This window comes from Myodes glareolus, chromosome 14, assembly GCF_982192425.1.
Source record: "Myodes glareolus chromosome 14, mMyoGla1.1, whole genome shotgun sequence".
Classification (NCBI taxonomy): Eukaryota; Metazoa; Chordata; class Mammalia; order Rodentia; family Cricetidae; genus Myodes; species Myodes glareolus.
In genome coordinates this window covers 54,567,026-54,591,246 of record NC_142039.1, presented here as the reverse complement: position 1 = coordinate 54,591,246, position 24,221 = coordinate 54,567,026, and the positions used below count along the sequence as shown (strand labels likewise).

At 46.2% G+C, this 24,221-nt stretch overlaps 1 protein-coding gene across 3 annotated transcripts in view; it reads right to left on the bottom strand.

Moving 5' to 3' along the window:
* Dsp (desmoplakin) overlaps window positions 1-23,181 on the bottom strand; it is a 47,743-nt gene extending 24,562 nt beyond the window's left edge. The window contains exons 1-6 of one of the 3 annotated variants that reach the window (XM_048423248.3): window positions 22,741-23,181; window positions 9,999-10,101; window positions 6,802-6,950; window positions 5,744-5,918; window positions 1,413-1,541; window positions 455-505 (exon numbers count right to left, since the gene is read on the bottom strand). In XM_048423248.3, coding sequence (XP_048279205.1) covers window positions 455-505; window positions 1,413-1,541; window positions 5,744-5,918; window positions 6,802-6,950; window positions 9,999-10,101; window positions 22,741-22,937 — 804 coding nt within the window. In that variant the 5' untranslated portion in view covers window positions 22,938-23,181. The remainder of the gene's footprint in view (window positions 1-454; window positions 506-1,412; window positions 1,542-5,743; window positions 5,919-6,801; window positions 6,951-9,998; window positions 10,102-22,740) is intronic. The other 2 variants (XM_085699402.2, XM_048423331.3) reach the window with 2 other exon arrangements.
* Between the last annotated feature and the right edge of the window lie 1,040 nt (window positions 23,182-24,221).

Here is a 24,221-nt window from a genome sequence, read left to right as displayed (position 1 = left end):
TGCGCAGACCACTGGAGAGGAAAGATGTAAGCTGCCCAGCTGAGAAAGGTACTGAGCCATGTGGCTAACGTAGATAAGGATAATGGGGTAACATAAGTTATAAGAACTAATAAGTAGCCTGACCTAATGGGCCAATCAGCTTTATAACTTACAGAGATCTCTGTGTGATTGATTTTCCTTGGGACTTGCCGGCTATGGGGTACTGGGCGGAACAGATACCCCAACAAGCCGAACCTCATGTTACAGGCACTGCCTTCAGAAACAACCAAAACAAAGCCTTTGAAACGTCACTTCGAAAAGAAAATCAGCAACAACAAAATGATCATCTGTGAACACCGGAGCCAGTGAGTGTCCAGGCTCTTGGGTGAGCACTAGGCCCCGTGTGTGGTCCACCAGGGACGCTTCCCACTCGAGGAACTGAACTGAGTTGACAATAAAGGCTAAATGGGCTTACCAGCAGGTTTTCATATTCCTCCTCCAACTGGTAGATTGCAGACTTCTCGCGCTGGGAAAAAAGAAAATGCGGGTAATTATTTCGTCCCCCTCATGGAGTTCTATAGAAAGTAGAGCCCCTCTATGCCTCTTTGTAAGATGCTGGCCTTGGCTCCCTCAGTGAAAAGATGCAATTGCTCTATGAAGTCTTTTGCCCACAGTGACCTATCCTTGGATGGCTTGAAGGCTCTTTTCTGGACATTCCTGCCTTCTCCACAAAGCAGATACTTCATCACTTAAAGGCTTGCTGAGGAAAATAGAATTTTGGATCCTCCAGACCTTAGAGACTTGAAGGAGAAAGCCGGGCAGATACTCGAGTGGGCAGGAGTAAGGTGTAAATTGTAAAAGAGGCAGGGCAAAGTGAAAATGAAAACTTTGGTTTAAGTGTTACTGCTAATGATTTCATGGAAGGGGTGGCGGGGACAGGACGCGGGGGACACAACCGAGCGCTGAGATCCGACTACTGCCCTGTGCTGTCACCCTCCACTCGCCCCAAGTCTAACTTTTATTCAGCAGAGGAGAGGTATGAGACACGGTTTCCTTCAGACAAATGCGACTTTAGTCTCACCCAGAAGGGAACTCACCGAGTTACCAGTAATATAAGCTACATGCTAATTTCATTTTCTTCTGATAGGTGATGCTTTGCTTTCTACAGTAATGGTCTACCTACCACCTCCCCAGATACTTATTCATAAGCCATAAACTTGTGATATCCTGTACAAACTCAGCATTTGGTTCAACTCCTTCTCTGGGTCCCATAAATCTGTTTCCACTGCTCTTTAACATAATGGAGGTTTTTTTTTGCTTTGTTTTGTTTTAATTTCTAGTCTCTTGGAGAGAAAATAACAGCCGTGGGTTTCAGACAGATCTGCCTAAGTGATGCGCCCTGCTGGCGACTCCAGGATGAATGTGAGAAGTACCAGGTCGGCTTTGATCTTGTCCAGCTGCCAGCGGTAGTCTCCGATGGCGTTGTGGATGCTCCTGTGGCTGTTGATGTGCTCTTCCACTGCGCCCAGGTCCACGCCCCAGGCCATCAGATCCATCTCGGCCTGCAGGGAGAGGGGCAGGGCACACCCTTTATTGTCCCGCCTCTGCCACAGACTCGTGTCTCTACAGCGCCAGGGATCAAGGTAGCATACCCAGCTCTGCTTCAGATACAACAAAACATACGACCACCCGGGAAGCTAAGGCAGGAGGATTGCTTGAGTGTAGATGTTCAAAACTGACCCAAGTACACAGCAAGACCCTCACTCAAAAAGGAAGGAAGGGAGGGAGGGAGGGAAGGAGGGAGGGAGGGAGGGAAAGGAGGGAAGAGGGAAGGAAGGAAGAACTATATGAAGCATGTCTGAAGCCAAAACATTTGTTCATGTTTCAAGATTATCAAATAGCTAATGAAAATCACCACATACATACTCAATTTAATTTGGCTCTAGGCCAAGATTAACTGAGGAAGAAATTCAGTAGCGGGTTCCTTGTGACCTAGATCAATTCTTCTGAAGGAAGAATCTACACATGAGAATGCAGGGCTGGGGTGGAGCTGGTAAAATGGCTCAGCAGCTGAAAGGAATTGCTGCTGGATTTTGATTCTCAGAACCCGTAGCAGAAAAAGAAAACTGACCCCCAAAAGTTTTCCTCTGACCCCTATATCCATGTCCTGCACTCACAAACAATGGCAATGATGACATTGTAAAAAAAAAAAAAAGGATAAAAAGGAGGATGTAAACTTGTATGACTAGATACTAGTATGAACATGATACATTGTAAGCACTAACAGACATTTCTTTATTCAATCATTTTAAAAGCGTGTCAGAAATCATTAATGGCACAGTCACGTGCTGCCTCTCAAACTAAATCACTAGCCTAAAGAAGTTGTCATTGTTTTTTCTTTTAAGTGGCCATGAGGCTACACATCCAGCCCTAAGTAGTGCTGATGAATGTTATATGGTTAACTGCTGGCTCAGAAATACAGCACTTTAAAAACCCCTTTCAAACTGTAAAAACTCTATGGTGCACTTCAAAGGGAAGGTTCCTAGCAAACTCAAGACTCTTCATTCTGATTAACAATACGAGGATTATGGGTTTACATTTGCTTTTTAAATGTGAAACCCAACAAGATTCATCACTTAAGTCTGAAATTTAAGAATGTTTCACGGTAAGAATCAAATATCTGGCAAGTTTCATTCCAGTCCAGTCCAGCGTCTCTTCCTCCTTTTGCATGAGCACATGTAAATGTCTAAATCACCTGTGTCATCTCTCGGGCATGCCAAGGGCAAACATCCCAAGCTGGGTAGGCAGCAAGGACAGAAAGCAATTGTCCTAAGCCACACCCGTGTTCTTAGTGCCCTTGGCAAGGCTTCTGAGAGGAGCCCTTCCAGAGTCCAAGAACTGAAGCTGAGCAAGAACTTTGCCCTGGTCTCCAGCAGCTGCAACTGCCCAGAGCCTTAAAGCAGAAACGGCAGGTGCTCCGCTGGGAAGGTAGAGATGACCCGGGCCAGCTCACACCGCTCATTACCTGCCAGGTGTATAGTATCTGGCCCGCCCATCAGCAGAAGCCCAGATCAGGGAAACAAAGCAGAAACCCGGTAGGGAGACGCGTGTCTGCCTCCTGAACACACCGCTGGGGAAAAGCGCTCCCTTATCAGCTGAGGCCGCAGCTGGGTCTCTGGGGAGCCTTAAAGAATTCAGACTATGTGTGGGGGGAGGTGGGCTGGGAAGGAAAAGGCCACACAGAATCCCAGCAAACCTACAGCAGGAATCAAACAGCTCTCAGTTTGCTCAGAACCCTGAGCTATCTGACAATATTAGAAGCATGGCTCACCGAGGGGTGTTAGAAAGTGATGGAACAATATGCTTGTGTGAGAACGTCACTTCCTGAAGTTTAAAGATGTAGAGGTTTTTCTACCAAATATTTTGTTTTAATTTGTGTGTGTGTGTGTGTGTGTGTGTGGCTGTTGTTTGCCCATTTGTTGGTGTTGGACACAGAGTTTCCCTACGTAGCCCAGGCTGAAATTATAGGCACACCCAGCTCTGGAAAGAATTTTTACAGTACTACGCCCACAGGTATACCGAAAATGACTAACTCTGAGTTGTCCCTTAATGTAACTGTCACGCTGTCTCAGAAGACATCAGGGGATATGACGTCTCCTAATTACTCCGGTTCAAAGTTTGTCCTGCACTCATCAGGGATCCTTGAGGGTACAGGCCAAGCCCCGTGAATTCAAGTCTTCCTCAGGACTGAGTGCCACTCTCCCGCAACTCCTGAGCAAGATTTTATTATAGCTCTCGCAAAGCAATTATTTGGCATTTGACGTGTATCTTGTTGCCGTCGATAATATTCATCTTCATAACTACGGACCATAATCTTTGAGCCCTCAGTTTCTACCAGGGTGCCAATATAGATAAACCCTCAGGAAATGTGTGTTCAGAGACGGAGGTCAGGGCCTGGGCAGCTCAGAGCCATCCTGAGTTCCGTAGCTAGTTCAAGGCAGCCTGGGCTCTATGAGACCCTGTCTCAAAAATAAATAAATAAATAAATAAATAAATAAATAAATAAAGTTTCAAAGACTTGCAGGGATCTGAAGACATGCAAACAAGTTTATAGTTAGGTTTCCAAGATAATCGTTATTTCTTCACTATCTACTCCACCTTCCAGAAGAGTTTATGGTCTTCATAATAAAAACTGGTTTGGAAATAGGCATGGTAGAACACACTATAGTACCAGTACCTTGGAAGATGAGACAGGAGGGTCACAAGTTCAAGGCTCACCTAAGCTACAAAGCAAGACCCTGTCTCAAAAACAAAAACAAGTAAGGCCTGGAGAGATGGCTCATGGGTTAAGAGCCCTGACTGCTCTTTTAGAGGACCTGGGTTTGATTCCCAGCCCCCACATGGTGGCTCACAACCCTCTGCAAGCCCAGTTTTAGGGGATTCAGTGCCCTCTTCTGGCCTCTGTTGGCACTGCATGCATGTGGTACACAGAGATATATGCAGACAAAACACAGTACACATTAAAAAAAATGAAAAGAAGTCGGGCAGTGGTGGTGCATGCCTTTAATCCCAGCACTCGGGAGGCAGAGGCAGGGAGATCTCTGAGTTTGAAGCCAACCTGGTCTACAGAGTGAATTAACAAGTTCCAGGACAGGGTCCAAAAGCTACATGGAGAAATCCTGTCTTGAAAAACCAAAAACAAACAAACAACAACAACAACAAAAAAAGGTAAACGGAAAAAATGACCGAATGAGTGAGTAAATGAATGATTAGTGCAAAAGAAATCGCCACACAAGAATACACCCAAAACCTTTTAAAGGCTGGGCTGGTGTCAGTGGCACTTGCCTGTGGTCCTAGATAGTCTGGAGGTCGACCTGGGAGAATGGCTTGAGTCTGCGTGTTCAAGACTAGCCTGGGCAACACGATTTAATACAGATTCAAAGAAAGGGTAGGGGGGAATGTTAAAATAGCTAAGAAATTTTAGAACCACTTAGAAATTGGCCCAACAATTAATCAAGTTCTTACAGCACTGCATAACAATCTCCCCACAATGTATCACTCTAACACATCCACGTCTCAAAGAAGGATGGCTCAGTAGAAGGTTTTCATTATAAAATTCTCATCTACATGATGATGGCATGTTTCCCTGGCCACCTGTTCATTACCGGGCTTAATTACTACATAAAACAACAAAACAATAATTAGCATTGAAAAATACTTTGTAGAAAATCCAGTTGCAGGGAAAGGATCGACACATCCTTCTTGTGCCATGACTTGACTTCACACCCACACAAGTGACGTGAGCCTTGCACAGCCGTACAGCTGAACTTCAAAAAAAAAAAAAAAAGTCACCAAAGGTCCACACCTTTGGTGTGTGGTACCATGGGAGGGTACCATGAAGGAGCCCACACCAGAACACCCAGTGTCACGATGTCTAGCTCTTCCTACATGATAATATTTTATCACTTATTTTTTTATTTTAATGTTTCCCACTCTTGTGTTACTATTTCAAATTAACCATCAAAGAGTTTTTCCTTCCTTCCTTCCTTTCTTCCTTCCTTCCTTCCTTCCTTCCTTCCTTCCTTCCTTCCTTCCTTCCTTCCTTTTCAGTCTAAGTGTGATACAGATGAGGCCAGTTGCACCTCAGACAGAACGACCCTGTGACTTGGCAGGTTGCTGCCACTGGAGGTCTGCCTGCGATTGAACTACCTAGGTTCAGGAGTCTGAGAGCCAGCACACATGGGTTTACCTGGCCGCCACTTACCCTCTGCTGCCTCATCCAGCCCAGACACTCGCCCGTGAGGCGCTTGGTGAACTCATCCCACCCAGAGCCGCTCTGGCAGGTGTAGCCTCCGCCTCCCTTGGAGCTGGCCCTTCGGACGCGGGGGACACTGATGGCCTTGTAAAGGGCTCGCATTTGCTCCTGAAGCTGAAGCAGTCTGAAAGGGAAGGCAAACGACGATGTCGTCACAGAAAACAGCCTACGAAATCCCTTTCCTGGGTTTCCTGTGGGTCAATCTACAGCCAAAGTGGGTGCATTGGAGGATTTCTTTTTCTTTACCCCATGATCTTCAACTTGATCACTTGATGGAAGTATCAATGCTAGAAAGCCACTCGCAACCCAAAACGTCATGAGAAGGGTCACTGCCTGTGCCTAGCCTCGATTCCTTGAGTTCCGTCCTAGGAATTCATCTTTGTAGTACCCTGGGCCTCAACAGCATGGGAGCAAATTCATACTACACGTCTCTGCCGTGGAGCGGCAACTCCAAGAGTCTCACTTGACTAAGCGAAGCTCGGTAGTAGCCTCTGGAGAGGTCAGCTGCTGCACCGGAGGCCTCTGCTGCCGTCTAAATGGAGGGAAGGCTCATGACCCATTCGACCTCTCAGACCGTCATAGAATTTTTACAGTACTGGGGACTGAACCCAAGGCAAGTACTCCACCACATCCTTTGTCCTTCTTTAAAAAGCAAAACCCATTTAGTTAATTAATTAATTTTGAGCTAAAGTCTCACTAAATTGTCCAGGCGGGCCTTGAACTTTTGATCCTCCTGCCTTGGCCTCCTGAGTACCCAGGATCTCAGGGCTCTGCCACCATTCCAGGAGGAGCTAGAGTTTATGAATGGTTATTTTCTTGCGGGTCCATTTAATTCTCATAGCATCTCTGGGGTCCACAAAAGATGAAGATTGCAGTTTTATATTTGAAAGGGATAACACCACAAAGCTCCAAGCAAGGGAGATGTTCTTGGGGCATGTGAGGGCTTCCTCTGGAAAAAGCCTGGGGTCACCTGCTGGAGGTCCCCCAACCATGGTCTGTGGGCATACCTTTTCTGATAAGCGTCACAGGGCTGGCCCATCTGCCGCATCTCCCGGATCAAGTTATCTGTGATGTCCATCTGATCGTTGGCCTGTGCGAAACACTCGTCCAGCTCCCTACTCCGGGCCAGCTGTATTCCATCCCCGTACTTCAGTTCCTAGCAGAAGGGATTTGCATGAAAATGTGTACACTTGTAAGGGAAAGTTTCGCATGAGTCAACGAAAGTAACCCTTCTACTGTAATGGAAGAGACAGTATAAACCCAGTATAAACTGCTTATTTCTAACTGAGCTGAGCATGGTGGGGCACGCTCCTAATACCACACTTTTGGAAACTGAGGCAAGAGGATCAGGAATTTGATGCTGGCCTGAACTATAGAGAGAGACTCTGTCTTAAAAACAAACAGGGCCAATGAAATGGCTCAATGGGTAGAGCTGCCCGCCACCAAGCCTGACAATCTGAATTTGATGCCAGGCACCCTCATGGTGGAAGGAGAGAACCAACTCCCGGAAGTGGTCCTTTGACCTCCACACTCATTCCCTGACACTCACTCACTCACTCACATACACAAGCATGTGTGTGCTCACAGACACACACACACAAATGTAATAAAAAATGGTTCAAAATATTATATATATATGTATGTATATAATATGTATGTATGTGTGTGTGTTTATATGTGGGGTCAGTTCTTTCCTTCCAGACTTATGCAGGTTCCAGGAATCAAGCTAAAGCCGCCAGGCCTGCACGGCAAGAGCCTTTACCCACTGAGCCAACTTGCCAGCCCTTCAGGAGGGCTCTAAAGGTAAATCCGCAGACTGTTCCTCTTCCCGTTTCTTCAAGGTGCTGAATTTCCACCTTCCATCTTACACCAGCCCCTGTCGACTGTGCTTTGACTCAGCTAAGATGGCTGGACCATTTACAAGGTAGGCCTTCTAAACACCGCTGAGTTTTCCCTGTATGACAGAGGAACAAAGCTTTTCAGCTCTTTAAGAAAAAAAATGACAAACTACAGCTGTGTCAGATGCCACCAGTGGAGGGGGCTGGGTGACAGGTGTGTGAGCGTCACACTAAGCCGTTGTTAAGCGGAAAGCCTCCTCCGCCGCTTTCAGCAGTTTGTTCTCCATTCTCCTCTTGCTGTTCCCCTCCAGCGGCAGTCAAACAAATCTTACTTCTGTACACAAAAGTGCTAACCAGTGTGATACTACTTCCCAGGCACTCGTTTGTAGTATTTGAATGCAAGTCAATAGAAATAAATTGGGAGGCTGGGCGGTGGTGGCACACACCTTTAGTCCCAGCACTCTGGAGGCAGAGGCAGGTGGATCTCTGAGTTCGAAGCCAGCCTGGTCTACAAGAGCTAGTTCCAGGACAGGCTCCAAAGCTACAGAGAAACCCTGTCTCGAAAAGCCAAAAAAGAAAAACAAAAAAAGAGATAAAGACAAAGAAAAGAAAAGAGATAAACTAGGAAAACTATGGCATTGCACTGTGGGTAAATGTACCCATGGTCACCACAAACTAACACACAGGGCTTCATGTATGTTCTAAATTGAGTACTGATACCCCTATCTGCTTTGGATGAAGGAGTCAGTCAGTCATTAGGTAAACGACTGGGCTGACCCCCAAATCCGGTTACCATGTGGTGCGGGAGAATTGTCTGTATTCTGTCAATCATGTTTTAAATAAACATTGATTGGCCAGGCAGGAGGTATAGGTGGGAAAACCAGACAGGAAGTGGAAGTGATGCAAGGAGAGCAGGAGGATTCTGGGAAGGAGGAAGCTGATTCCACCCTCTCCTGCCCAGATCACCGAAACAGCAGGATGTGAGCTGCCCCACTGCAAAAGGTACTGAGCCACATGGCTAAAATAGATCAGAAAAATGGGTTAATCAAGATGTGAGAGTTAGCCACTAAGAAGCCTGACCTAACAGGCCAATCAGCTTTATAACTTACGGAGTCCCTTGTGTGATTTTACTTTGGGACTAAACAGCTGGGGGAACGGGCAGGACAGATACACAAAAAACAGGCCCCACTCATGTTACAACCATGAACTGAAAACTTGTGCTTTCCTCCTCTCCTCCCCTCCGGCTCTCCTTCGCTATACCATCGATCCCTCTGGTTCACTGGGAGAGTTTCACTGCAGCTCAGGCCGGCCTCAAACTTAGAATCCCCCTGTCTCTGCTTCCTAAGTGCTGGCTGTGATCACCAGCATGGGGCAGCACACACGAATGGACATAGTCTTTGAGTCGGGTGCTATGAGAATCTACACAGTATCTAAATTAAAAAATTAGAACATTAAGCTACTCTTCAAAGGGGGAAAAAAAACCATAAATTTTCTGGACTAAAATGCTTACAGTGTGGCAGGTTTTGGATGTAATCCAAGCATTAATGTCAACCCGGGGGAGACTAGATCTCAAGTCCTGTGCTGAAAACACGCATCACTCATGAGGAAGACAGAAAAGATGATTCTCAAGCTACCTTTTAGAAAATCCAGAACGGCTGTGAGGGCTACAGTATTTTTAAAAAGACTTAGGGCTGGACAGATGGCTCGGTGGTTAAGAGAACACGCTCCTCTTCCAGAGGATCCAGGTTCGATTCCCAGCACCCACAGGTGCTGCTCCCAACCACTGATAACTCCCGTTGCAGAGAACCTGACTATCCTTCTGGCCCCGGTAGGCACCAGGCCTGTGGAGCACAGACATATGTGCAGACAGACAAAACACCCAAACACAGAAAAGTCAAAATAAATCTTTTAAGAAGTGAGAACTTCAAGGGGTGACTAATCATTACATGTGATTAGTGGGTGAACGGGTTATCATCGGAGTGGATCTGTTACAAAAGCTAAGTTGGCTAGAAGTAGTGTACGCTCTTTGTCTGTTGCCATGTGATGCCTTCTGCCACCTGGGGACTCTGCCAGGAAGGAGGTCATCGCCAGACGCTGCCCTGAGCTTGGGCCAGAACCAGGAGCCAAACCAAACCTGCTTTCTTTTATAGTTCGCCCAGTCTGTGGTGTCGTTGCTAGCAACAGAAAAAAAGATTAAGATAATATCCCTGTCTCGTCTGATCTGAAAGGACCATCGCACCATCGCTGGACACTAATAATGTGAGAGACCCAACAACAGGGATGTGCAGGCTGTGGCAAGGGCGTGAGCTCCTCAGAAACCAGCGTGGGCCAGGACCGACTCTGAGGAGTGAGAAGAGAGCATTTACCGGCTGGGCGATCAGCTCCGCCCGCATCAGACAGTCCGCGCAGTTCTGCAGCAGCTCCTGGATAGTGTTCTGGTTCTGGTGCCTGGACATGGTGCCAGTTTGACTGTGGACAGAAAGAAAACAGACAGGAAATGATTTTATCCATTTAAAAACATATCAAACTTTCATAAAAGTTCCAAAAGCTGGCTCAGATGTGGTCCTGTGATCCTCACTCCACAATTACTCACACGTTGATGTTTTCCCCCATGAGTATGTGTGTGTGGTTACTTCACCCTTTCCTGATCCATTTGACAATGACAGTGCCCTCTCACACCAAATTTCAATATATATTTCCTAACAATGAAGACAATTAGCTATATAACCATGGCACAATTGTCCAAGTACGGGAAATTAAAATGGATATTGTACTATTTTTTAACCTATAGAACTCTGTGTTTTGTCTTGTTGGTTTGTTTTGTTTATTTGTTTTTGAGACAAGGTCACGCTGTGTATCCCAGCTGGCCTGAAACTCACTACGTAGATCAGGCTGGCCTTGAACTCATAGAGCTCTGTGTCTTTGCCTCCCAGGAGCTGGGACTAGAGCTGTGAGCCACCAAAATTTCACAAATTAACCAAAAATGTCCTTCATAACAATTTCTCCTCAGGTCAAAGATCTAATCCAGAACAGCTTTCTGACGTGCAAAAACACATGAGCAGCAATTGCAGCCAGTGACCTCATCTGTCGGTCACTCCTACTCCCTCCCAACAGTCAAGTCCCCGGCTCATGTCCTTCTATGGCAAGATGTCAGCAGGTCAAGCGCAGAGAACAGAGATGTCACTAGCAAATCCAGTCACAGGAAAACAGGACACAGGAGCAAAGTTAACTCTACACCAAGTTAACTCTAATTCGCACCAAGAGGCAGGAAGAACGAAGGGATCATGGTATGGGGAAAGATGGCAGATTTAAGCATATTTTGTTGCTTTCAAGATAGCCCATGAGTAGAAGCTTCTTCCCATAATGAGGCTCATTGTATGTCAGTTCGATGATATGAGTCCAGCTGCAGACCTGCCTACTGTGGCTTGGCTTAAAAGAGATTTAAAGCACATCAAACTGTATGTAGTGTGTGTGAATGGATGGATGAAGATGCTACAAGATGCTGAACTCCGGGGGTAGCGAGCTAGTGGTCAAAGGCATTCACCCCTCTTGCAGAGGATCTGGATTCAGTTCCCAGTGCACACACTGGGCAGCTCATATGGGAAATGTCTGTAACTCCAACTCCTGGGCTCAGACACCCTCTTCTGGCTCCCAGGAACACCTGCATATCCATGCATATACACATACACATACTTTAAACAAATTTCAATTGCTTATCAGGCTTCGGAGACACCTAGTCCTTCAGCTACCTCCAATTTGTACCAGTTTCTACCTCTTCGCTACCTCTCTAACAAACTGAAATCTCTGTGTGTGTTCCTCTATGTCTTGTTTTAAAAGGTTTATCTTGTTTTTAATTACGTGTCTTAGTGTGTGCAGAGCTGTGTGTGCATCTGTGCACCTGAATGCAGAAGGATATTTGATTCCCTGAGACTGGTGTTACAGGTGGTTGTGAGCTACCCAACATTGGTACTAGGAACCAAACTTAGGTTCTCTTCAAGACCGGTTAATGCTCTCCACAGCAGATCCATCTCTCCAGCCCACCCTGTAGACTTTAAAGAAAGAATGCCACTGTTAAAAGAAACGGGGCGTTGAGTTAGGGGTTCAGTTCAATGGCACAGCCCTTGTCTGGCATGTGCCCTGGGTTACAAGCTTAGCACTGGAAAAAAAAATAAAAACTTAAGAAAACAATGGCTATAACATACCCAGATGGGGAGGCCCACATGAATGTGGGAACCTCTCCCACAGTGCCTGACTACATATTACCACACCACAGGAAAGCATTTTCTTTCTTTTTTTCTGCCACCTATTTGGGGTTCCTCCCTGCGAGCAAGGCTCCCCAACAAGCCAGCACTAGCTGGATGTGGGTGAGGATCCCAGCTTTCCCTGGGAACCACTCCCAAATGACGACACTGGCTCCTTGAGGCAGGCCCAGGCAGCGCACGACCCGAGCGTCCACCTGTCAAAACCTGGACAGCCTCCTCCACTCCCGCACCATGAGTACAACCAGTCTTGTTTCCGCTCAGCATTACACAGGAAATCTGGCACGATTCCCACACTGCTGGGTTGAAGACAAGATTACATCTGTTGTCCTAACTTGTACAGAATTCCAGCTGCCTTAGAACACTTTCCCAATGTACCTGCCAGAAAGCAGGAGGAAATGTAAGAAACAAAGGGAAAAAGAGAGAAACATGGGGACTTCATTAAGAATTCTAGGACAAAGAAGAAATCACAAAGGCCATTTGTGAGGCTGGGGTAAGAAGATGGCTTGGAGTCAGGAGTTCAAAACCAAGCAGGGCAATAGTGAGATTTCACATAAAATAAAAATGGGAGGGAAGGATTAGATTAAGTCCTGTGTAACTACAATTGCTTTCTTTATTTTTCTTCCTTTTTCTCCCTCCTTTTACTCTTTTGGTTATTTGAGACAGGGTCTCACTCCATGGCCTAGACAGGCCTGAAACTCACTATGTAGCCCACGCTGGCCTCGTTCTCATAGCAATCCTCCTGCCTCAGCTTACTGAGGACTGGGATTCACAGCCAACTTGTTTTCTTCACTAAAAGGTGAGTACCTTCCTTCTGGAACATTTGGGAAAGTTCTGTTCAACAAGGTGGCTCGGACGGTGATGTCCACAGAGAATGCCAGTACTAGGCACATGAATAAAGGAGTTGTCTCTCCACACAATAAAAGTCAGACTTTCTTAACCGACTTAACAAGGTATGCCACAGTGAAAACAGCAATAACCTGAGCCATAAGACAGATAATTAAGGGCACCTGGGTCTGGCATGCATTAGAACTTTGTACCAACTTGGCAACTTTCCTGTAAATCAAAATCTACTTCAGAATAAAAATGTATTAAATAGGGGGTTTGGCTGGTAGAGGATGTGTATAACACGAGCAAGGCCGTGGGTTCAATCCCCAGCACCACACACGCGCGTGCACATGCACACACATACACCAAATATATACAGACACAGGAAGTTCAAACTCAGTTATGAATAAATGTATCCAGAGTGCCATACACATTTTATGTCAGTTTACAAGGTGAAATTCTTTGGATCACAAAACATAAATTCTGGAGCTTCTGAAACCCCACTATTTGGCAGGACACGACACTCACAGGTGAGTTGCCACCAGGGAGTTGGAGCAATCACACTGGGTGAGAGCAGCCAGGTTGCTCAGCTTCGTTATGCCCTCGTAGTGTGGAAGACAGTTCTATTACTGGAGATCTGTTGGGTCCTACCTAAGACGAGACGTCTGACCCTCTCACCCTGCCCACATGTATGTGAACAGTCTTTACAAAGGGGGATTTCCGTGTGCTGTTAATAATTCTAAACATCTCTAAACCCTTTCCTAAAGGGCTAGCATGTGTTCACCAAATGCCCTGGCTACACTAACCTGTGTTTTGCCTTCCATCTTAGTAGATGAAGAGGGATACACAGAAATCAGGTTCCTTTAAAACTGAAACAAACAAAACAAAAAAAAAAAAAAGGGAAAGGCGAAATTGTTTGAAGAGTGAAAGTAAGAACTTGCCATTGTTATTTGCCTAATTTACCATATCCAAGTAACCGACACTAAGACTCTCAGCAAGATGTCTGGAACCTTGGCGCGCACTAAGATCTATGTGTTGTTGAAGTGGCTTCTCACTCTGTAGCACGGACAAGCCCAGAAGCCACGCTATAATCAGGCTGACTTCAGACTCACGGCACTCCTGCCTTGGCCTCCTGAGGGCCACAGTTACAGCCACCGAGCCAGGTGTGAAGCCTGTTACACTGTAGCCTTAAAAATCTATTTTCACAGCACCAAAAGCTATCGTTTATCCTGTTCATACATATATATGAATTAGGTGCTGCCTAATCTACAAATGAGGTACAATAAGAGAATAGTGATAGCAAAACAGAACTGTCATACCTAAACATAACAATGCATCGTAGTAACGGGCGTTTCGAACTTTAGAATGCTTATTTCTAGAGTCACCCAGTTTTTTGCTTGTTTTGCTTTTTGTAAGTTGGTTTCGAGACAGGACCTTCATGCGTCACCAAGGCTGGCTTCCTACTGTCACAGCGATCCTTCTCCTTCGGTCTTTTGCGTGTTGAGAGTACAGGAGTGAGCCACTCCCCTCCCCCCACTTATTTATCTATTTATTGAGACAAGATCTCATGTTCCCACGTTGGCCTCAAACTGGCTCTGTGGCTAAGGGTCAACTTGAATTTCTGACCCTGCCTCTGTCTCCCCAGTGCTGGTATTCCAAGCATGAGCCACCACACCTGCCTAATGTCCATTTGGTGGTTTTGGACAGTGGTTGACCAATAGGCAACGGAAAGAACAGAAAATGAAGCCATGGGTAGGCTTCTATTATCTTATCCTTAAAGGAAGTCTCCTTATCCAGTGTTGGAAACAGCTTCAGGAAACACACTATTTTTTCTTTTTTCTTTACTTTTCTTTTCTTTCTTTCTTTCTTTTTTTTTTTTTTTTTTTTTTTTTTGGTATTAGGAATCGAACCCTTGTCTTGAAGCAAGTTAGGCAAATGTTCAACTGCTAGCTTATATCACCAGTGTACCTTGCGGCCCTCTTTCTCCACCTCTGAGTGCTAGGTTAAATAGGCTATGCAGTCACACCCAGCTTATGTGGAGCCCAGGGATGTGTACCCAGGGCTCTGTGCATGCTGGGCAAGCCCTCTGCCAACCAAGCTTCATTCCCAGCCCAAAGTGACAAGCTTATAAACCACATTCAGAATTGAACTACGTTCCACTTAAAAAATGTGTTTTGTTTTATAGACACCGAAGGTAAAAGATATGGGGGGGAGAGCTCATGTGGGTTGAATGATAAGACTATTGACAGCTAAGCTAAAATTGATAGATATTCTTGGGTAATTAAAGAGTCGTCCTTAGAAGATGAACTCTTCCGACATTGTTTTATCTTCAAACTCAGAAAGACAAATGACTCATCCCGCACAGAACCTGCCTGTGCAAACATTTTTAAAAATTCATTCTAAAACTTGTTTAAACAAGAATGGCGCTAAGCTTTTGTAAAAGGATCCCTTCATCAGTGGTTAAAAGGAAAATGCGCCCTGGAGTTCAGTCCAAACACAGACTACACAATTGTGTGTGTAAACTGCATCCAGCCATGTTTTATTTCAGCAGGTTTAAATAACATTTGTTTTTTAAAGAAGGAAAAAGACTCCAAAATTAGCTATCTTAATTTGTTGAACATCTGCTTCTAGAATATAACAGGAAAAAAAATTGACAACAGACACAAAACATTTCAAGGCAAAGTTGTGTTGCTTTACAAAATAACTTCGGAATAATCTTTATCACTCATTAGCCATCCATTCTACCTTACTAGATTTCTCTTGCGTGCACACAATCTCTTCCATATGTTACAGCTTTCCTTCTTCCTTTGCGCCATGTAGGGTCTTTTAGGTATGCCAGAAATGAAGTTGTATATCTGTCTGTATTCAGATTCATCGAATAACACCCCCCCCCAAAAAAAAAAAAAAAAAAAAAAACCTCAGTAAATGTCTGTGGGAAATTGCAACTTTATCTTCAGGCCTAATCCATTCTCATTATAATTTTCAAAGTCTTTCATGTATCCTACATTGTTAGCTTCTTCCAAGAATCTTAAGTAAAACAAAACAAAAAGTGTAATTTTAGCCTACTAATGTTTAACTCACTTAACACCCTCGCCATCAGCTGGACTGTTGGATGGCCTCAGGAGTGACAGACCCAATGACACGTCTTCCCTGGGGCTTCCCACACTCCTGCACGACGGATTTACACACGGGTGTGGATGCCCCACACTTTCATCATCTTCCCCCCCTACAAGCACCAACAACATAAGGCTTTGCACACTGCAGGCGCTTGATGCCTGCTTGTTGGGCTCAGTAGAGCGGAAGAAAAACAAAGGCGAATACGTGACTATCTGATGACATTAAACTGATCGCCCTGATTGAGAAGCTCAACCGGGGAGTGTTCCCAGTTGCTGTTCCCATGCAACAAATGAGGGGTAAAGGACTCTTTCCGTACAGGTTTAGATGAACAAGTCTCCTCTGGCTTTAAATTTTGTCCCAGTATAAGAACGGTGGCTGAGTGGTGGTGGCGGCAGTGGTTCACACGTTTAATCCCATCCTTCGGGAGGCAGAAACAGTCCCGGTCTACAAAGCTAATTCCAGGACAGCAAAGGCTACATAAAGGAACCCTGTCTCAAAAACAAACAAACAAAACCCATGGGGGCAGAAGTCCAATAAAATACCCATCTTCCTTTGGGGTGGTTCTCCACCATTTACTACCTGTCAGGTGGCTACTGCAGATAAAGGGACAAACTGGTCACACCTGCAGTAACCTTCACAGAGACCAGAGAGTTGGTACCAGGGGAGCTCATTCCCAATTCCACCACTCCCAGCTGTATAGTCTATGACTTTATAACGAAGCCGGCATGCTACTCCAGCTGTTTGCCTGACTGCCTGCTTCTCCAGCCGGTGGAAACCCCACCTCCGCGGTGGAAGAGGCTTAGGTGTGCAGTTAGGTCTACAGAGGGCTGTAGAAGTGAACTCCAGGGCTCTGCCTGTGGTGGTTGCTCCTGCTGTTAAGACGTGGTTCTGAAATTTCCTTTTTGTGCTACTGTCTTTGCCCCAAGCTATTATTTTAAGGACAATGTGCAGAAAAAAGTAGACAAGGAACAACAGGAAAAGACTGTGGGTTCATACATTGGACTTCTGCAGCATCCTCTGTGAAGACATACAATTTTTATGCTGCAGTAGAACCATTAAAATAGTATATTTACAAAGGGAAAGAGGAAAGAGGGGACAGATTGGGAATTAAGTATGCAGTGTCCAGGAGTCCTGTAAGACTCGAAAACAACTTTCAGGCGATGAAGTGAGAGTGATGTGTTTTAGCAGTACAAAAGGATTCTAGAAGGAGTAAGAAAATTCAGAGAAAGAGGTCATCCTTAGTTGTTTGTTTTTATTGTTCAGTGGAAATGACACCAAGATATTTGGTTCTTACAAATTCAATGCCAAAATAGAGATTTCTGGTTTGAATATTTTCCTATGTGAAAACATTTATTTTATTGAGCCTCAAAAAAAAATCATCTATATATTGTCCTGTCATCCCTGAAGATGGCAGCTCCCTCCTTCTTCCCCTATAAGGCAGATAAAACTGGAGGTGGGATGTTTATGTGTCAAAAACCTTATTTCCATGCAAAACCTTCAACTGTTTGCTGTTACTTCTCACTAACGGGTCCTATTTTGATGAAATGTAGCCTTCTCGTCCATGGTTACAAAGTAAATGAGCCTCTCCGCCCTGTGGTGAGGTAGAAACTCTGAACCAGCATGTCCTAGGATGTTGCTCCCAGTGATGGCTCATTGTCTTGGTATCTTGGTCTTGGGATCTCTGGGGCTGTGGCTTCACACCCAGCACCACCTCTGATCATTTTCAGTTTCTAAGAGTCAGGGTCACTGGGGCCCAGGAAGATGGAAGAGGAGGAGAGCTGAGCAGGGAGCAGACCTCCCAGCCACTCATCCAAACAGAGCACTTCTAAAATCTTCTACAAGTTCCTCATCTGGAAAGACTGGTTACCCGAGGTAAGGTGGATTCTCAGAGTCACACCCAGCTTCTCTTTGCTCCACCTTAAGAAGTCAGCGCTGAGACATCAGAACATCAGCAGATCTTCCCTTCCCAAGACATTTCAATCTCCTGAACTACAATCACACCATGCCCATGTTTAGAAATAAATAAATAAATAAACTATTGTTGAAAGCTGTTTTGTCCCATTAAATAACAATCAGACAACATCATAATATAGAATCAACAATTAGTCTGTGTAATACAGAATCATGTTGGGTGGGGTTTTCCTAAACACATGAAACTCCTCATAAGGGCATTAACAAAGCAAAACAATGCATTAGAAAATAAGTATCTCACCGAATGCAGAATGGGGATGCAACAGAATTAAAATGAAGTCAAAGCTGTATTGGCTAGAAAAAGGTTGCAGGTAGAAAATATGAATTTAATGACAGAGGTCTGATCTTTTCTCAGCTGGCCTGATGATCTGGATAATAAATTAAACCACGCGTTAGCTGCAAGACTTTGGACAAAGTGTTTTCCCACTTTAGCCTCAGTTCCCCATCTTCAAACTGGGATGTTGGTGGTGAGGTTTGTGATTACATGAGGCGTGCATAATATCTGTCTTATCGCAGGTGTCTAGCAGATGACGGGAGCTATTATTAACCATAGATCTAATGTTTTATAAAATATACAATTTACCCAGGCTTAATAACAATTCCAATGTTATCTGCCGTATATTGAATTTACCTGAAACTTATTTTGCCATCATGTAAAAAAAAAAAAAAATTAGAATATGCACCCTCTGAGTTACCTAGGCCCTGAGCTCTGTCCTCAGGCTCCCCTAATATCTCACACCAGGTGAAGCGTGACCCCACCTGGGCAGTGTCTACTTTCCCATATGGCTCGCTGCACTGCCCACACCCAAACTTCCCTTTCGTCCTCCCGAAGTGGGGCAATGGCCGCCTCACCCAGACTTTGACAGGTTCACACAGGGCACTACCCTCCACAGAGCAGCCCCAGAGGGAGCCCTCCTGAGGCACACAGACCTTCACACCTCCCTGAGCTCTAGAATGGAGAGTCTGGCGGCAATGAAAACCTGGCATGGATTCCATCTCTAGCCAAATTCCTCCACCAGGCTTTCCCATAATCCTTCCTCCTTTCTCCTTACTGTTTTCCACTTTTCAGTGAATGTTCTACAAGGAGCCCACTCCACACACCTCTTGAACTTTGCCCTTGTTCTCTACACCCATCTGTACCTACTGAATTACTACACTAAGTAAACACCGCTTTTTTTTTTATAAAGTCTCACCAAGGCCCCCATGACAGATGTTATCTCTACCTGTGAAAGCTTTGAAGCTATTTTTGTACCTCCAGCTTGTGTGTGCTCTTGCGTGTGTATGTGTGTACGCGTGCGTGTGTGTGCATGCGTGCATATGTGCATGAGTGTGTGTGTGTACGTGCATGTGTGTGTGTGCGTGCACACGTGTGTATATGTGTTGCAAGAGATGCAAGCCAAGTCCTTGAGATTGCTGGGCAAACACTACAGCACCAGGCTATACCCTCAAGTCTACCCTTTCGTATCTTTGCAGTTGTATGGTCTCAAGCACACACCCTCTCATGTTTGTTCTCTATAAACTTCACACATGCATGAAATCCTCAGAAAATAATTCCTAAGACAATGAAAAAATGGAATTTTACATATATTAACAAGTAACAACGGGTCTGTCCAGTCTCAAAGTCAGTATGGGAAGACTGAGGTGAGGCTAGGTAATCCTTAGTTTAGAAGCTTGTTCCAGGTTAGTTTTGGTTTATTTTACTGCTACTATTATTATTGTTATTATTATTATTTTGTTTTTGCTGTGCTGAGGACATAGTATGCTAAGCAAGAGCTGTTCCCCTGAGCCACATTCTCAGCCCGTTTTGGTTTTGAAATAATGAGATCTGGACAACAATAACATATTGTTATGTCATGTTATATATATTATATATGTTATATATGTACAACCACATATTTCTGAAGCTGAATGCCTACTGCCTTTAATCCGTCCACAAAAATCTACACTTGAATTGGTGGAAGAGCTGAGTGTGAGATTTGATTACTTTGGTGACAAATATATTTTAGTGATCAGTATTTCATTTTAGCTACAAGAATAAGAACCCAGAAATTCTGCTTTCATTGAAAGGAGCATTAATATGATGTCTTATATTTGTCATCATTAATATGATGTCATCATATTAATATGATGTCTTATTCATTTTCAAAATTCAGACCTTTTATATTCCCAAGCATATAAACCCTACTAAGAGGAACACCAGGAAAAGATGATGTAGATATAGCTCCCATCTAACCTAAAGGAAACCCAGGAGAGATGGATGTTGGGGAAAGGAGAGGCTGCTGCAAGGTAAACGTGATCTAACCCTGTTGTGAAAATGAGCAAGAGTTAATAATGAAACGGAGACAGAGACACTCTGAGGTGACTTCAACGGCAAAAAGGAGATCCGAGTTCTCTACAGTGACTGGTTTACATAGGGAAGAGCCACACACTTAACTTCAAAAGTCACCGATCTAATTCAACCCGTCGACACACACAAGTAAGTTTAAACTCAGCTAGCAGCTTCTAAACGGAGTTCTGTACAGAGTGGAAGAAACAAATACTTATTAAATTCTTCATTGTTCACTTAGCAGAGGTCTCTGACTCTCTCAGGGCAGACAGGGCCTCCCTACTTCTGCAAAGTCTAGGCAATGAGTGATCAGCTCCCTCCACGCAAAACAAAAACGCGACCAGAAAAACAGGTCTGGGTGCACGGTCCGACTCCCCACTCAGCCTCCATTAATTGAAAATGCAGAAGTCAGCACCTATGGGCCATTTTCTGTTCAGCAGCCCTAGGACAGGTCCAACAGGCTTGGGGGGAGGGGGCTCTATCACCTGGGTCTCAAGAGAAGAATGGCAGGCTCTGACTCAAGGTCCACCCCCTGACACAGCATGACCAACATCAGTCCTTAGGGGGATAAAATCCTTTCTCAAAGTGAGGTCATTTTCCACTTCGGTCTGTTTTCCCTTCCAGAAGCTATAGCGTTCGACAGGTTTATAAGCAGGCTTTTCTTTTCATTCCTCCATCAAATTAAATGTTTTAAAGAAGAATCCTAATGAAACATGTATCTTTACACAGCTCACATATCAATGGATAAATTAAAAATATTACTTCTCTATAAAACTTTAAGAAGTCAAGGAAGTAAAATATCCAATTGCTAGGCACTGATGGTTGTCAGTTTAAGAGGGACAGGGTGTAAAGGGCTCTTGCCTACTGTGTGCAAGGCCTTGGGTTTGATTCCCAAGACAGCAAAAATAACAAAAGATGAGAAACCTAGGCTAGTAGAAGCAGACTAAATAATAAGATTAATAATAATAAAAACTTAGCTCATAAAGTGCTAACAAGAACTACTAAAGAATTCCTACATATTCTGTCCTAGACTAGAATTGTGTAATCCACACATTATAAAAAAAAAGAAAGAAAGAAAGAAAGAAAGAAAGAAAGAAAGAAAGAAAGAAAAAAAGAAAAAGGGAGGACGCGGGGGCTCCGTAATTCCAGGAAAGCTAAGACAGAAAGTAAATTTGAGATTTAGATGACCGGCCAAATTTTAAAATAAACTTTTAAAAACCAAGTTTTAAAACCTGGTGTTACAGGACACAATCGTTCATGGAAATCCCCGGGCACATTTTGTTCAGAAATCAAAGATCTCTAAAAATGAGGAAAGGTACCCTAACGTTCGAGAAAGAAAGAAATAAATTTAAGGAGAAAACAGGTTGCTACTGGGAGGACTGTCCGGTCTCTAAAACTGCTTGCAAAACAAAACTCCAGCGGAGCCATCAGGTTTCTCCTCCTCCGCCTGAGGCCAGAGCGCCGCGGAAGTCTTACGGCAGTGGGAGAGCCGCCTCTTTCCCAGAGGCGCGAGCAGGGTAGGGCTGGGAAGGGGCGGGTCGCAAAAGTCCCACGGCTCACGTGGGCTCGCAGAGATCTGCTCTGGGGACTGTGTGAAAGGATGCTCATTACCTTCTCCCACCCACCCGTGACTCCCTCGCTGTATTTCCCCGACGGTCCAGTGAGGAGGACCCAGCCCTTTGTGCCGTGGGTTCCTTGGCCTGGGCGCCACAGTACTTTCTCCAGGGTCACCCTCTCATCCAGAACTTGAGCCCACTCTATACAGATCAAAGAGATGACTAATACTTATTACAAAGTCGCCCAGGAAACTTCGCTGGGTTTTTGTTTGTTTGTTTGTTTGTTTGTCTTTTTAAAGAGGCGCGGAGCCTGGGGTGCGATCGGGGTTACCGAGTGGCCGGAGTGGGGAAGTGGCACCCCGCGCCCAAAGGCCAAGCCTGCAGAGGAGCCCCGTTTGCGTGACGGAGGAATCTCTGGCCGGGCGGAGGACGCAACTTCCATGCAAATGCCCTCGGGTAGCCAAGTAACCTAAGCACCACCGCTGCCGTAGCCCTGGAGCGACCATTAAAGTTGTGAGCCCCGTCCCTCCGAGGCCCCCCGGACGGCAAAGGGGACCCCGCCCCTCGACAGTAGTACTTTACTTTGTAAGCTGCGTTTTGTGGCCGCTGCCCAGCATTGCCTGACCTCCCACCTGTCGGCTGAAACAAAGGCGATCGCAGCCGGGCCCACCGAGCAGGGGACAGCCGGGGTGGGGGGTGGGGGTGACACAACGGAGGAACCTGTGTCCCTGCCGTCTACAGCTCCCCTTCACAGTGGAGACGGAAAGGAGGAGGCGCCCCTAGGGCCACGCTCTAGGACAGAAGCCAGGTGAGGTCCGTTGGACCCGGCCCAGGCTCACGGTGAGGCTGTTGCCCGGGTCCCCGGGCACACCCACGCTCCCTGGTCTCAGTGGAGAGCAGGGCGGCTGGACACCCGGTCCTGCGCTTCCGTGACCTGGGGCAGAGCACTTTCCTCGGCCTAGACCTGGGTTTCCCGGTCTGCCCCGAAGGCGGGGCCCCTCCCTGGCCCAAGAACCAGGACTGAGTTAGGCGGCGGCAGGCGGGTACCCACCAGTAGCCGTCGGAGTTCTGGTCGTTGACGGTACAGCGCCGGGAGTAGTACATCCTGCTGGTGCCACCGCCCCCGCCACCGCCACCGCCGCCAACGCCGCCGCAGGTCATCTCATAGCGCAGGTCAGGGCCGGACTCTGCGCGGGTCATGCGGCCCAGCGTGTTGATCCGCGGGTGGGAGCCGCCGTTGCAGCTCATGTCGCCGGTCACTCGGAGAGCAGCTCAGCACCGCGGCATACGCGAGGCGCTGCCTCGGACCACACGAGGGGCTCCCGGAGAGGAGCGCGGGGCGCGGGAGGCTGGCGAGGGCGCGCAGCGCTCCAGCAGGGCGGAGACGGGGACGGCGACTGGCTGGACGCGGGAGCCGGACCGGAGCTGTGGCTCGGAGGGCGGCGAGGGCTCAGAGGAGCTGGGTCGTGGCTGGGTGTTGGTGTTGGTCGAGGCGGCGCGAGTCTCCTCCCCGCTGGCACCAGGCGCCCAGGCCACACCTGGCCGGTTTCTTCCCAGGGCCGGGTGCGGCCGCCTCGCCTCCCCCGCCCGCCCCCCGCGTGTCACCGACGCCAGGGGCCGCCCTCCCCAACCTGCGGCTCCGCCCTGCGCCACCTAAGCCTGAGCAGCCGAGAGGGGCGGGGGCCTGGCGACCCGACCTCCTCTGGGCGCCTGGACCGCGGGAGACTTGCTCCGGCACTAGGTGTCCAGCTCGGCCACGGTGGCCCACATTTTGGGGACCCTCTACATGTCAGGGGCGGGAATAAAGTGGGCTGGAAGGGACGCTGGATAGGACGACTCTAGTGAAACATTAACTTTTTGCTTATCCCAAGGAAGCCACCCCAGCTTCTATTTAAATTGCCCCAGGAGTTCGATTTCTGTTGTGTGAAAACTATTTTTACAGAGAATCCCGAAAAGGGTTTCTCCTGAAATAACTTGTGGTGAGGATAAAGACATTTCTTCCACTGTTTTCCATTGAATGACAGAACAATAAAAGTTAGTTTCTTATTTTCTTTTTGACTCTCATTTTTAACAAGAAGCTGTGAAGATTTAAAACACAGGACCTAAGTTTTCAGCCTGGTGTTGTTTATAATCCTGGCACTCCAAAGCGGGACTGAGTTCAAGGCTAGGGCTACGTACAAGGACTTTGCCTCAAACAGAAACCAGACACGGCCTTCCATTTTGCTAAAAGAATCATGAGTGTGCTTGCAATAGGCTCCTGAGCCCCAACCTGAGTCCCTTTCTGTGCCCAAGAACCCAGGACAGATGAGTAACGCCCAGTCAGGACATTCCACCGATTTGTTCCAAGGCCACTCCCAGTGAGTAGACAGTGTTAACTACACCTTAGTCTCCGTGAAGTGGCTTTAGATACAGACTCAGGACACTGGACAGTAAAAGCTGTTTGGATAACTTGGGACAGCTTGGATAACAACACTTAAAGAACTTTGTAATAAATATTTCTCACCTTCCAAAATAATGCCAGTAAGTTTTCCT